The 14,472-nt window shown below is 43.8% G+C and overlaps 1 protein-coding gene across 3 annotated transcripts in view; it reads right to left on the reverse strand.

Moving 5' to 3' along the window:
- The window catches only part of LOC110489515 (glycogenin-1), a 36,618-nt gene that overhangs the window by 2,694 nt on the left and 19,452 nt on the right, over positions 1–14,472 (reverse strand). For 2 of the 3 annotated variants that reach the window (XR_005036338.1, XM_021562228.2), the window contains exons 5-7: positions 5,700–5,826; positions 678–906; positions 291–383 (exon numbers count right to left, since the gene is read on the reverse strand). Coding sequence is in view for 2 of the 3 variants with exons in the window: in XM_021562228.2 (XP_021417903.2) it covers positions 291–383; positions 678–906; positions 5,700–5,826 (449 nt within the window). In the remaining variant the exon portion in view is untranslated. The remainder of the gene's footprint in view (positions 1–290; positions 384–677; positions 907–5,699; positions 5,827–14,472) is intronic. The other variant, XM_021562229.2, reaches the window with a different exon arrangement.

The following is a 14,472-nucleotide window of genomic DNA, read 5'->3' on the forward strand; positions in this document are numbered from 1 at the left end:
TTAAGGAACAAGCCACAAGACTAAGAGCTCTGGAGAAACAGTGGTTCCTTTGCAGTCAGTGCAGCAACAGAACAGTAGCACACCGTGATCTAAAAACCTGGCATTTATATCAAGACATTTCCACTACTGCAAACCACCCATCTACTCGATCATCAGAGAACACACGGCTATGGTATTAGCAAAGCCAGGTGTTGTTGTACAAACAGATTGTCCACAAGAAGCAGTGACAGTTAGTGACCAGGTGTTTGTTTGTGATGCTGGGCTTAACATACAACTAGTCTTCATCATACCTTCCAGCCACCTTCCTTGTGACTATTGATCTGTGACCATGACCCAGGCCAGTGACCATGGTGGTCACAATTTTCTTTGACAGGGGACTGGAACTTTAGACGGACGAATGAGAGGGTTAAACATCAATAGCCTTCAAGGCTGAAGTATCACTACATTTTAGAAAGACGAATCTTATATATATGATGACTTGGATGCTTATTGTTAGTAAAAAGTAATGTTGGACCCACCTCCTGAATGAATATATAGATATATGTAAATATTAATTCATTCAGGAGGGTCCAACATTACTTTTTATTAACAATAAGCATCCAAGTCATCACTTAATTCAATCTGTTATAAACTGTTTTGCTAACAGTTTCTGTAGAGGAAGGACAAGAGGTTAATACTTCTAGATGAACTTCCACACAGCCAGAGTGGAAAGGCTGGTCTCCGTATCCCTCCACCATCATGGGCACCACAGAGGAAGAGTAGAGGAACCACCAGTCCTGGAGGAAGCTGGTGTGTGTGGAGGTCTCCTGCATGTCCCCGCTGACCCTCTTGGTCTTGGGGTCGTACGTGTAGCTCCACGGCTTGGTCTGACCCAGGAAGTGGACCACCTTGGCGTTGCCACCGTATCTGGAACAGAATGCGTGTTGATTTACTTAGCTCTTGTTGTGAATGTAACTCATATCTGGCAGTTAAAGACTGTTGTAAATGCTTTGGTTTGACAAGTTCGAACACACACAGACAGAGAGCGAGCCCGACGGGCGACGGGAGCGAGCCCGACGAGGACGGGCGACGAGAGCGAGCCCGACGGGAGCCGGGCGGCGAGAGCGAGCCCGACGGGAGCGGGAGCGAGCCCGACGGGAGCCGGGAGCGGGAGCGAGCCCGACGGGAGCCGGGAGCGGGAGCGAGCCCGACGGGAGCGGGAGCGAGCCCGACGGGAGCCGGGAGCGAGCCCGACGGGAGCGAGCCCGACGGGAGCCGGGAGCGGGAGCGAGCCCGACGGGAGCGGGAGCGAGCCCGACGGGAGCCGGGAGCGGGAGCGAGCCCGACGGGAGCCGGGAGCGGGAGCGAGCCCGACGGGAGCCGGGAGCGGGAGCGAGCCCGACGGGAGCCGGGAGCGAGCCCGACGGGAGCGAGAGCGAGCCCGACGGGAGCGAGAGCGAGCCCGACGGGAGCGAGAGCGAGCCCGACGGGAGCGAGAGCCCGAAGGCCAGGTGAGAGAATAGCCATTGTGACAGAGGCATAAAAGTCTTTAAACAGAAGGCCTCTATTTCGTCCGCTGGTCTCGGCTCTGTGGAACTCAGGCTCGAACACCACGAGGCCGCCCCCTAAATGAACTGGTAACCTGACGTTATGGCATGAGAACACTAATGACTATCGCCTCACGCCGACCCATTCTCTCGCAGCCCAAGAAGACTTTCCCTGCCAGGGGATTCACAGGTAGTCTACTTTTGAGTCACTGCTGCTGGCTGATCTTCCTCCCCCTTAAGGTCAATGTCCACACCCTGATGCAATCTAATTAGCATAATAATACAAAATCCCATCTAAAAGCTGTCAGTTTAAACTACAGATGTTTTGACGCATTAGCTGCTTCTTAATCCACCTGTCACACCTGCAGTAAAATAAATCAGACAGGAGCATGAAGTCCTTTGTAGCGTCCCAATGGTTTGGCCTAAAAAAAAATGACCCCTCTATGAAAAAGAGGAGACTCAAGAACACGGTGGTGTTCTCCATTTTGCTCTGCGATGCAGTATATGGAGATTTTTGCCACTTAACTATGGGGTTAAATACAAGTAAAAAAATAAATATATATGTTGCCTCATCTTTCTTCTCTCAGATAGGACAGACGCCTCAGAACAAACTGTCTTTACATGTGGGTGGACTTTTGTTACATGTAATGAATCTGTTATTCAATGTGTTTCTATGGGCTAATAGCAGTAAGGACTATCTGTTATTCAATGTGTTTCTATGGGCTAATAGCAGTAAGGACTATCTGTTATTCAATGTGTTTCTATGGGCTAATAGCAGTAAGGACTATCTGTTATTCAATGTGTTTCTATGGGCTAATAGCAGTAAGGACTATCTGTTATTCAATGTGTTTCTAATAGCAGTAAGGACTATCTGTTATTCAATGTGTTTCTATGGGCTAATAGCAGTAAGGACTATCTGTTATTCAATGTGTTTCTAATATCAGTAAGGACTATCTGTTATTCAATGTGTTTCTATGGGCTAATAGCAGTAAGGACTATCTGTTATTCAATGTGTTTCTATGGGCTAATAGCAGTAAGGACTATCTGTTATTCAATGTGTTTCTATGGGCTAATAGCAGTAAGGACTATCTGTTATTCAATGTGTTTCTAATAGCAGTAAGGGCTATCTGTTATTCAATGTGTTTCTATGGGCTAATAGCAGTAAGGACTATCTGTTATTCAATGTGTTTCTATTGGCTAATATCAGTAAGGACTATCTGTTATTCAATGTGTTTCTATGGGCTAATATCAGTAAGGACTATCTGTTATTCAATGTGTTTCTATGGGCTAATAGCAGTAAGGACTGTCTGTTATTCAATGTGTTTCTATGGGCTAATAGCAGTAAGGACTATCTGTTATTCAATGTGTTTCTATGGGCTAATAGCAGTAAGGACTATCTGTTATTCAATGTGTTTCTATTGGCTAATAGCAGTAAGGACTGTCTGTTATTCAATGTGTTTCTATGGGCTAATAGCAGTAAGGACTATCTGTTATTCAATGTGTTTCTATGGGCTAATAGCAGTAAGGACTATCTGTTATTCAATGTGTTTCTATTGGCTAATCGCAGTAAGGACTATCTGTTATTCAATGTGTTTCTAATAGCAGTAAGGACTATCTGTTATTCAATGTGTTTCTATTGGCTAATAGCAGTAAGGACTATCTGTTATTCAATGTGTTTCTAATAGCAGTAAGGACTATCTGTTATTCAATGTGTTTCTATGGGCTAATAGCAGTAAGGACTATCTGTTATTCAATGTGTTTCTATGGGCTAATAGCAGTAAGGACTGTTATTCAATGTGTTTCTATTGGCTAATATCAGTAAGGACTATCTGTTATTCAATGTGTTTCTATTGGCTAATATCAGTAAGGACTATCTGTTATTCAATGTGTTTCTATTGGCTAATATCAGTAAGGACTATCTGTTATTCAATGTGTTTCTATGGGCTAATATCAGTAAGGACTATCTGTTATTCAATGTGTTTCTATTGGCTAATATCAGTAAGGACTATCTGTTATTCAATGTGTTTCTATGGGCTAATATCAGTAAGGACTATCTGTTATTCAATGTGTTTCTATTGGCTAATATCAGTAAGGACTATCTGTTATTCAATGTGTTTCTATGGGCTAATATCAGTAAGGACTATCTGTTATTCAATGTGTTTCTATGGGCTAATATCAGTAAGGACTATCTGTTATTCAATGTGTTTCTAATAGCAGTAAGGACTGTGTTATTCAATGTGTTTCTATTGGCTAATAGCAGTAAGGACTATCTGTTATTCAATGTGTTTCTAATAGCAGTAAGGACTGTTATTCAATGTGTTTCTAATAGCAGTAAGGACTATCTGTTATTCAATGCGTTTCTATTGGCTAATAGCAGTAAGGACTATCTGTTATTCAATGCGTTTCTATGGGCTAATAGCAGTAAGGACTATCTGTTATTCAATGTGTTTCTATGGGCTAATAGCAGTAAGGACTATCTGTTATTCAATGTGTTTCTATGGGCTAATAGCAGTAAGGACTCTGTTATTCAATGTGTTTCTATTGGCTAATAGCAGTAAGGACTATCTGTTATTCAATGTGTTTCTATTGGCTAATAGCAGTAAGGACTATCTGTTATTCAATGTGTTTCTAATAGCAGTAAGGACTATCTGTTATTCAATGTGTTTCTATTGGCTAATAGCAGTAAGGCTGTCTGTTATTCAATGTGTTTCTATTGGCTAATAGCAGTAAGGACTATCTGTTATTCAATGTGTTTCTAATAGCAGTAAGGACTATCTGTTATTCAATGTGTTTCTATTGGCTAATAGCAGTAAGGACTATATGTTATTCAATGTGTTTCTAATAGCAGTAAGGACTATCTGTTATTCAATGTGTTTCTATGGGCTAATAGCAGTAAGGACTATCTGTTATTCAATGTGTTTCTATTGGCTAATAGCAGTAAGGACTATCTGTTATTCAATGTGTTTCTATTGGCTAATAGCAGTAAGGACTATCTGTTATTCAATGTGTTTCTAATAGCAGTAAGGACTATCTGTTATTCAATGTGTTTCTATTGGCTAATAGCAGTAAGGACTGTCTGTTATTCAATGTGTTTCTATTGGCTAATAGCGGTAAGGACTATCTGTTATTCAATGTGTTTCTATGGGCTAATAGCAGTAAGGACTATCTGTTATTCAATGTGTTTCTAATAGCAGTAAGGACTATCTGTTATTCAATGTGTTTCTAATAGCAGTAAGGACTATCTGTTATTCAATGTGTTTCTATGGGCTAATAGCAGTAAGGACCATCTGTTATTCAATGTGTTTCTATGGGCTAATAGCAGTAAGGACCGTCTGTTATTCAATGTGTTTCTATGGGCTAATAGCAGTAAGGACTGTCTGTTATTAATGTGTTTCTATTGGCTAATAGCAGTAAGGACTATCTGTTATTCAATGTGTTTCTATGGGCTAATAGCAGTAAGGACTGTGTTATTCAATGTGTTTCTATGGGCTAATAGCAATAAGGACTATCTGTTATTCAATGTGTTTCTATGGGCTAATAGCAATAAGGACTATCTGTTATTCAATGTGTTTCTATTGGCTAATAGCAGTAAGGACTGTCTGTTATTCAATGTGTTTCTAATAGCAGTAAGGACTGTCTGTTATTCAATGTGTTTCTAATAGCAGTAAGGACTATCTGTTATTCAATGTGTTTCTAATAGCAGTAAGGACTGTCTGTTATTCAATGTGTTTCTATTGGCTAATAGCAGTAAGGCAAAATATTTTTCTCATATTTTTCAAGACATCAAGGGGTCTTGAAATTCAAAATCAAATAGCTAAAATGATCCTTGGTGTGACTTTAAAACAATTCCTTATAGTTTAGTAGAACCCCCCCCCGGCTTCGACTCTTATGAGCTGTTAATGCTTTGGCAGGGAATTATAGACAACACCTCACATATTTAGTTTGAGATTTACCAGAATGTTTCTCAATGTAAGAAATACAGATATCTAGATAATAGTTAGTGCCTAAACCAGCAACTAGATCTACACACAGTTCTCTATCACATGATTACATACTGTTTGAATGCTGGAAGGTAAGTGTAGATTGAGTACTGACTGTTTGAATGCTGGAAGGTAAGTGTAGATTGAGTACTGACTGTGAATGCTGGAAGGTAAGTGTAGATCGAGTACTTACTGTTTGAATGCTGGAAGGTAAGTGTAGATCGCTATGCTGCTGAGGTTGTAGATGAAGGGGAGGTGTTTTGATATATCTGCTGTTGCCCAGTTACCGAAGAAGCCATTCAAGACCCCTTGGTCTCCTCCTAGAGAAAAGAAGAACAGCAGTTAGCAACAAGAGTGTAAATAGGGAGCGCAATACATTTAGCCCCAACCCATATCAATGCATAGGGGTGGTTCAGAACGCAAGGAAGCAGAGTCTATATCAAGACTTAATCCATCTACCAGTAACGCATTGATGGGCAAAACGTATACAATATGATCAGCTTGGTATGTTCAGTAATAGGAATAGACCAGACAGTGAGGCAGACGCCAAGCCCACCAGTGAGACAAGGGTTACACAGTAAGACCAAAGTTATTTTAAACAGGCGTTGTGAAACGGAAATTCATCTTGATATTCTCTTCACTACGGTTGCGAAAGGGAGGTGTGTGTGATATATATAGCTCAGTAAAGAAAGAAACGTCCTCTCACTGTCAACAGTGTTCATTTTCAGCAAACTTAACGTGTAAATATTTGTATGAACATAACAAGATTCAACAACTGAGACAAACTGAACCAGTTCCACAGACATGTGACTAACATAAATGGAATAATGTGTCCCTGAACAAAGCAAAATCAAGTGGCCACCAGCTGCATTAAGTACTGCAGATCATCTCTTCCTCATGGACTGCACCAGATTTGCATGTTATTGCTGTGAGATGTTACCCCACTCTTCCACCAAGGCACCTGCAAGTTCCCAGACATTTCTGGGGGGGGGGGGGCAGCCCTAGCCCTAGCCCTCACATCCAACAGGTCCCAGACATGCTCCATGGGATTGAGAGCCAGGGTCTTCTCTGGCCATGGCAGAACACTGACATTCCTATCTTGCAGGAAATCACTCACAGAACAAGCAGTTTGGCTGGTGGCATTGTCATGCTGGAGGGTCATGTCAGGAGGAGCCTGCAGGAAGGGTACCACATGAGAGAGGAGGATGTTTTCCCTGTAACGCACAGCGTTGAGATTACCTACCTGCAATGACAACAAGCTCAGTCCGATGATGCTGTGACACACCATGACGGACCCTCCACCTACAAATCGATCCTGCGCCAGAGTACAGGCCTCGGCGTAACGCTCATTCCTCTGACGATCAACATAAATCCGACCATCACCGCTGGTGAGACAAAACCACGACTCGTCAGTGAAGACCACTTTCTGCCAGTCCTGTCTGGTCCAGCGACGGTGGGTTTGTGCCCATAGGCAACGTTGTTGCCGGTGATGTCTGGAGAGGACCTGCCTTTACAACAGGCCTACAAGCCCTCAGTCCAGCCTATTGCGGACAGTCTGAGCACTGATGGAGGGATTGTGCGTTCCTGGTGTAAACCCTTTCCAATGAAACTCTGTGAAATTATTTGAATTTTTACAAATGATCTTTGAAAAGACCTGAAAAAGGGACATTTATTTTTTGCTGAGATTAGATTTATATCAAAACCTTTGTCTTTGACCAGTAAACTACCATAATCTTAAATAAAATAAATAATCTTTCAAGGACAATTCTCTTGGGCCATATGGTCTATTTACTACAAACTCAGGGAGACACATTAACACTATTTTTTAATGAATAATTATTTACCAAGTTATTCAAGTATAAATTACAATAGATTAACAGAAAATGTATGGCAATTACAAAAATTGCTGAAGATTCCAGTAACTGGTGTAAATTAGCAGTAGCTTTGCTACTCTTCACCCAAGCCCCAACTTCAGAGACGAGCAATAGTCACTATACAACAGGTTGGCATACAGACAGACTAGCACAGCCATTGCAGATAGCAGTAGTCAGGAAAAACGTACTTCCTATGAACGACATGTGGTTGTCTCACCTAGCTACCTTAAAATGGATGCTGAGTCACTCGGAGGTGTCTGCTAAAATGAAAAAAATGTAATCTAACGAGCGGAAAGATAATGATTTATGGTTGTCTGAATAGATCTACTTCAAACAACGCCTAATTGCTGTAGATTGCTGTAGATTGAACCGGTAACAGGTGAGTATGGTTCAGCTGGCTGTCAGTCTCATTCAGCAGTCTATCCAACCGATCATAAACCTGTAACTCCTAAAGCCATGAGGCTTTCTGCCAACACAACCTCTAAAACCTAGTTCACACTGCAGGCCTTGACGCACAAATCAGTTAGCTTTTTTCAAAATCTGTTTGGGAATACCGACTGGTTTAGAGGCTGATTGGAGCACGAGCGCCACCACCCATCATTCAGACAGTATGTAGCTGAAGGTGACGAAGTCCACCATGGACATTTCAAAGTCATAGTGGATAGCATGATCCGCCTTTCAAAACGAGTCCTTTTTGGCGTCAGTTAAACTGGCTAGCTAGGCAGCGGTTTAGCACATGCAATAATTTGTAAACAATTAACAAGTCAATGAGCTACCTACCACACGTTCTTCTCAAACGGTCAGAGTAGCTAGCAAGCAGATATGGCAAATAAAGCCTAGAAACCACTGGAGGGAAAATAAAATCAGATTTGACCGTTCAGACATGTCACATGGCCAGGAATCACCTACGAGGGTAGTTTAAAGTGTGGCTTGAAATATCAGCTTTTTGGCTGTTCAGACTGCAGGAAAAACAGATTAGAGAAGCAAAAAATGTAAAGGGTTTGAAACTGCCAACGATGTGAACAAGGCTTTAGTCAGCAGACTGCTCTGTACAGACAGGATAAAAACAGGATGTTTACAATCACACAACTGCCCACAATGTCTACATAGAGTGGATTCGGAAAGTATTCAGACCCCTCCACTTTGTTACATTACAGCCCAATTCTAAAATGGATTAAATTGTATGCGTCTCAATCTAGACACAATACCTCATAATAATGACAAACCATAAACATGTTTAGAAATGTTTGCAAAAGTATAAATAAAAAAACAGAAATGTCACAATTACATAAGTAGTCATACCCATTACTTTCTGTTGAAACACCTTTGGCAGAAATTACAGCCTCGAGTCTTCTTGGGTATGACACTACAAGCTTGGCACACCTGTATTTGGTGAGTTTCTCCCATTCTTCTCAGCAGATCCTCAAGCGCTGTCAGGTTGGATGGGGAGTGTCGCTGCACAGCTATTTTCAGGTCTCTCCAGAAGTGTTGGCTCAGGTTCAAGTCCGGGCTATTCAAGGACATTCAAAGACTTGTCCCGAAGCCACTCCTGCGTTGTCTTGGCTGTGTGCTTAGGGTTGTTGTCCTGTTGGAAGGTGAACCGGCACCCCAGTCGGAGGTCCTGAGTGCTCTGGATTGCTGCACTTTGCTTAGTTCAAATTTCCCTCAAATCCTGACTAGTCTCCCAGTCCCTGCCACTTAAAAACATCTGCACAGCATGCTGCCACCACCACCGCCATGCTTCACTGTAGGGATGATACCAGGTTTCCTCCAGACGACACACTTGGCATTTAGGCCAAAGAGTTGAAGCTTGGTTTCATCAGACCAAAGAATCTTGTTTCTCATGGTCAGAATCCTTCTTGGCAAACTCCAAGCAGGCTGTCATGTACCGTTTACTGAAGAGTCACTTCCGTCTGGCCACTCTACCATAAAGGCCTTATTGGTGGAGTGCTGCAGAGATGGTTGTCCTTCTGGAAGATTCTCCCATCTCCACAGAGGAACTATGTAGCTCTGCCAGAGTGACCATCGGGGTCTTGGTCACCTCCCTGACCAAGGCCCTTCTCCCCCAGATTGCTCAGTTTGTCCGGGTGGCCAGCTCTAGGAAGAGTCTTGGTGGTTCCAAACGTCTTCCATTTAAGAATGATGGAGGCCACTGTTCTTGCAGACCTTTAATGCTGCAAAAAGTTTATGGTACCCTTCTCCAGATCTGTGCTTCGACACAATCCTGTCGTCTCGGAGCTCTATGGACAATTCCTTCGACCTCATGGCTTGGTTTTTGCTCCGACATGCACTGTCCACTGTGGGATCTTATATAGACAGTTGTGTGCCTTTCCAAATCATGTCCAATCAATTGAAATTACCACAGGTGGACTCCATCCAAAAAAGTTGTAGAAACATCAAGTATGACCAATGGAAACAGGATGCACCAGAGCTCAATTTCAATTCTCATAGCAAAGGGTCTAATAAATTGGCAAACATTTCCAAAAAGCTGTCACTGTCATTACAGGATAGTGTTGAGATTAAAGGTACATTTTTATTTATTTAATACATTTTAGAATAAAGCTGTAACAAAATGTGAATGAAGTCAAGGGGTCTAAATACTTTCCGAATGCACTGTACACTGAATAGACTGACTAAAAAGTGCCCTGTGTGTACACGTACTGACTGCTGTCTGGATATTGATGGGGTCGTCTTTCAGTAAACACAGCACTCTCCAAACAGCACAGCCTTGCATTTGTTTACGTCCCAAAACAGCACGTCGCCCATCAAAGTTGTGTTCTTGTAGGTCTGTCCGTTTAATTTTAAAAGACACCATCAGCTACTTTGTGTAGGTCTCCCTCCGAGACCTGGCCGGTGACCACTACACATTACTGGCTATCGACTAGCCGTAAGTATCAGACACATGGCCATGGCTCTGACATGTGAAAGACAAGGAGGAAAGATCTAGAGTCCGGTAGATTTAAACCCCACCGACAGATTAGCACGAGCCTGAAACCTCAACTGTAACTACTATCCCAACAGGAAATACAGCCAGCCACTACACATGAACTCGTTGGGTTCAGCTAGGCGCCAGCTGAAGCATGCGGATGCGTTGCACCATCCAGAGATATAAATAGGAAAAGGAGTGTTGCTGTCACTATAGGACTAAGTCACTATGCATATAGCTGTACATGCAGTCACCATCCAGAGATTTATTTCTAGGTCTGGGCAGTGTGGCTGGTAGTATGTAGCGTGCAAAAGATCACATACAGAACATGGAGTACAGCCTTCCAGAGAGACCCCTGCATTCGTCTGGTAACTGACATGAGGGGGGGGGGGGGGGTGTTGAAGCAGTTCTCTTTAGGCTTCTATAGTAGTATTACCCATATGTACTGAACAAAAACAAAGATGCAACAATTGACGATTTTACTGAGTTGCAGTTCATAAGGAAATCCGTCAATTAGAACTAAATTCATTAGGCCCTAATCTATGGATGTCACATGACTGGGCAGTGGTGCAGTCAGAGTGAGTTTTTCCCCCACAGAAATACTCTTCACTTTCATCAGCTGTCTGGGTGGCTAGTCTCAGATAATCCCGCAGGTGAAGAAGCCGGATGTGGAGGTCCTGCGCTGGCCGTGGTTAAACGTGTTCTGCGGTTGTGAGGCCGGTTGGACGCACTGTCAAATACTCTGAAACGAAGCTGGAGGCGGCTTATGGTAGAGAAATGACAAGAAATATGTAGCCAGGAAGAACTTTAGGATATCAGAGCGGCGGTAACTCATCAGCATTACAACCTGAACTGAATCCTTCGTTCATACTGATCCCAGAGTTCCAAAACAGGCAGAGCAGTCGGACACACAACGCTTTGAGTATATTACTCGCAAATGTTCAGGTCTCTGAAGTTGACAAGCTCAGGGCTTCCTTCCAGAGAAACATTAGGACTTGTCACATACTATTTTCCTTTATTTAACTTGGCAACAAATTCTTATTTTCAATGACAGCCTGGGAACAGTGGGTTAACTGCCTTGTTCAGGGGCAGAATGACAGATTTTTACCTCGTCAGCTAGGGGATTCGAACCAGCAACCTCTCGGTTACTGGCCCAACACTATCGACAAGGTTACCTGCCGCCCCAAATGTTTCACGGAAATGTGGCTCTCTCGGGATATAGAGTCCGTTCTGCCAGTTGGCTTCAGTTCATCGCGCAGACAGGAATAAATATATTTCGGGAAGAAGGGCGGGGGTTTCATGATACCACACCATGAGTAGTTAAACATAATAACATAAACTCAAGCCATTTTGTTAACCCGACCTAGAATTCCTCACAAGCAAATGCCGACCGTATTATCTCCCAAGATAATATTCTTCGGTTATAGTCACGGCCATGTATATTCCCCCTCAAGCCGATACCACGACGGCCCTCAAAATAACTTCACTGGACTTTATGCAAACTGGAAACCATATCCCAAGGCCGCATTGATTGTAGCTGGGGATTTTACAGTAAATGAGAAAAACCTTACCAAAGTTCTGTCAACACATTGACTAACAGTCACGCTGCTAAACACTCGACCACTGCTATGCCAACAAGGCCCTCCCCCACCCTCCCTTTGGCAAATCTGTTTTGCTCCTCCCTTCCTATAGGCAGAAACAGGAAGTACCCGTGCTAAGTACCCGTGCTATTCAATGCTGGTCTGACCAATCAGAATCCATGCGTCATAATTGTTTTGATCATGCGGATTGGGATATGTTCCGGGTAGCCTCTGGCAAATAAACTGATACGGTGACTTATATTATCAGGAAGTGTTGTACCCACTATTAAAACCTATCCTAACCAGAAACCGCAGATAGATGGAAGCATTCATGCAAAACAAAAGTGCGAACCATCGCATTTAACCATGGCAAGGTGACTGGGAATATGGCTGAATACAAACAGTGTAGTTATTCCCTCTGGAAGGCAATCAAACAGGCAAACCGTCAGTATAGAGACAAAGTGGAGTCGCAATTCAATGGCTCAGACAAGACGTATGTGGCAGGGTCTACAGACAATGACGGACTACAAAGGGAAAACCACCCACGTCACGGACAACTATGTCTTGCTTCCGGACAAGCTAAACAGTCACCGCTTTGAGGATAATACGGTGCCACCGACACGACTCGCTACCAAGGACTGTGGGTTCTCCTCCGTGGCCGACATGAGTAAGACATTTAAGCGTGTTAACCCTGGCAAGGCCGCCGCCCAGATGGCATCTCTAGCCGCATCCTCAGAGCATTCGTATTTATAGTTGTTCCTGTACCCAAGAAGGCAAAGGTAACTGAATTAAATGACTACCGCCCCGTAGCACTCACTTCTGTCATCATGAAGTGCTTTGAGAGACTAGTCAAGGATCATATCACCTCCACCCTACCTGACACCCTAGACCCACTTCAATTTGCTTAACGCCCCAATAGATCCACAGACGACGCTATCGCCATCCCACTGCCCTATCCCATCTGTACAAGAGGAATACCTAGGTTAGAATGCTGGTCATTGACTACAGCTCAGCATTCAACACCATATTACCCTCCAAGCACATCATTAAGCTCGGGGCCCTGGACTTCCTGACGGGCCGCCCCCAGGTGGTGAAGGTAGGAAACAACATCTCCACTTCGCTGATCCTCATCACTGGGGCCCCACAAGGATGCATGCTCAGCCTCTTCCTGTACTCCTGTTCACCCATGACTGCATGGCCACGCATGCCTCTAACTCAAGCATCAAGTTTGCAGACGACACTACAGTAGTAAGCTTGATTTACCAACGATGACGAGACAACCTACAGGGAGGAGGTCAGGGCTCTGGGAGTGTGGTGCCAGGAAAACAACCTCTCACTCAACGTCAACAAAAACAGGAGATGATTGTGGACTTCAGGAAAGAGCAGAGGGAACACCCCCCTAGCCACATCGACGGGACAGTAGTGGAGAAGGTAGTAAGTTAAGTTCCTCGGCGTACACATCACGGACAAACTGAAATGGTCCACCCACACAGACAGCGCCTCTTCAACCTCATGAGACTGAAGAAATTTGGCTCGTCACCAAAACCCACAAACTTTTACAGATGCACAATTGAGAGCATCCTGTCGGGCTGTATCAGCGCCTGGTACGGCAACTGCAGCACCTGATGTCACAGGATGTACAACAACCACCCGAGCCACTGCCTGTTCACCCCACTATCATCCAGAAGGCGAGGTCTGCATCAAAGCACGGACCAAGAGACTGAAAAACAGCTTCTATCTCAAGACCATCAGACTGTTAAACAGCCACCACTAACACAGAAAGGCGGCTGCCTACATACAGACTTGAAATCACTGGTCACTTTAATGTTTACATATCTTGCGTCACTCATCTCATATGTATATACACTCTATTCTATACTATTTCTTAGTCTAATGCTGCTCTGACATTGCTCACCCAAGTATTTTTATAATCTTAATTTCATTCCTTTATATTGTGTGAAATGTTAGACATTACTGCACTATTGGAGCTAGAAACACAAGCATTTCGCTACACCCACAATAACATCTGCTAAACACGTCTATGTGACGAACACAATTTGATTTGACTAAGCCCTGCTGTCCACCAAGTCACACCACAACATGAGAAAGTCCTTTAAAAATGGCAAACCAACAGCTGAGCTTCTCAGAAGAGGCTCCACACACACAAACACAGTGGAAAAATCTACACTTGAGGTGTCACAGTCCACCAGTCGAACCACGACACAAGGAGTGAATGTATTCATTGTGCACTAGGTGGAGGAGATGGACCTGTAACATGTGGTTAGTCCATTTATTGTACATGGTACAGAAGGGGAACAAGAGGACCTTTGTGTTCGACAGCACAGCGCTCCCCCAGGCCCCTATCCCCCCCCCCCCCCCCCCCCCCCCCCCCCCCAGCCCTAGATACCTAGAGGCTGTCCTCAAGCAGAGCGTCTCCATAGAATTAACATGGACCCTTTTCATTTAGAGGGGATGAACAAGGCTCAGCAGGAATGTAGCACTTCTCCAGTATACCTGAACCAAACCACAGGTCTACAGATACCTCAGGGAAGTCCAAGATCTGACCTGGGCCGCATGCAGTAGAAA

This window comes from Oncorhynchus mykiss, chromosome 15 (genome assembly GCF_013265735.2).
Source record: "Oncorhynchus mykiss isolate Arlee chromosome 15, USDA_OmykA_1.1, whole genome shotgun sequence".
Taxonomy (NCBI): Eukaryota; Metazoa; Chordata; class Actinopteri; order Salmoniformes; family Salmonidae; genus Oncorhynchus; species Oncorhynchus mykiss.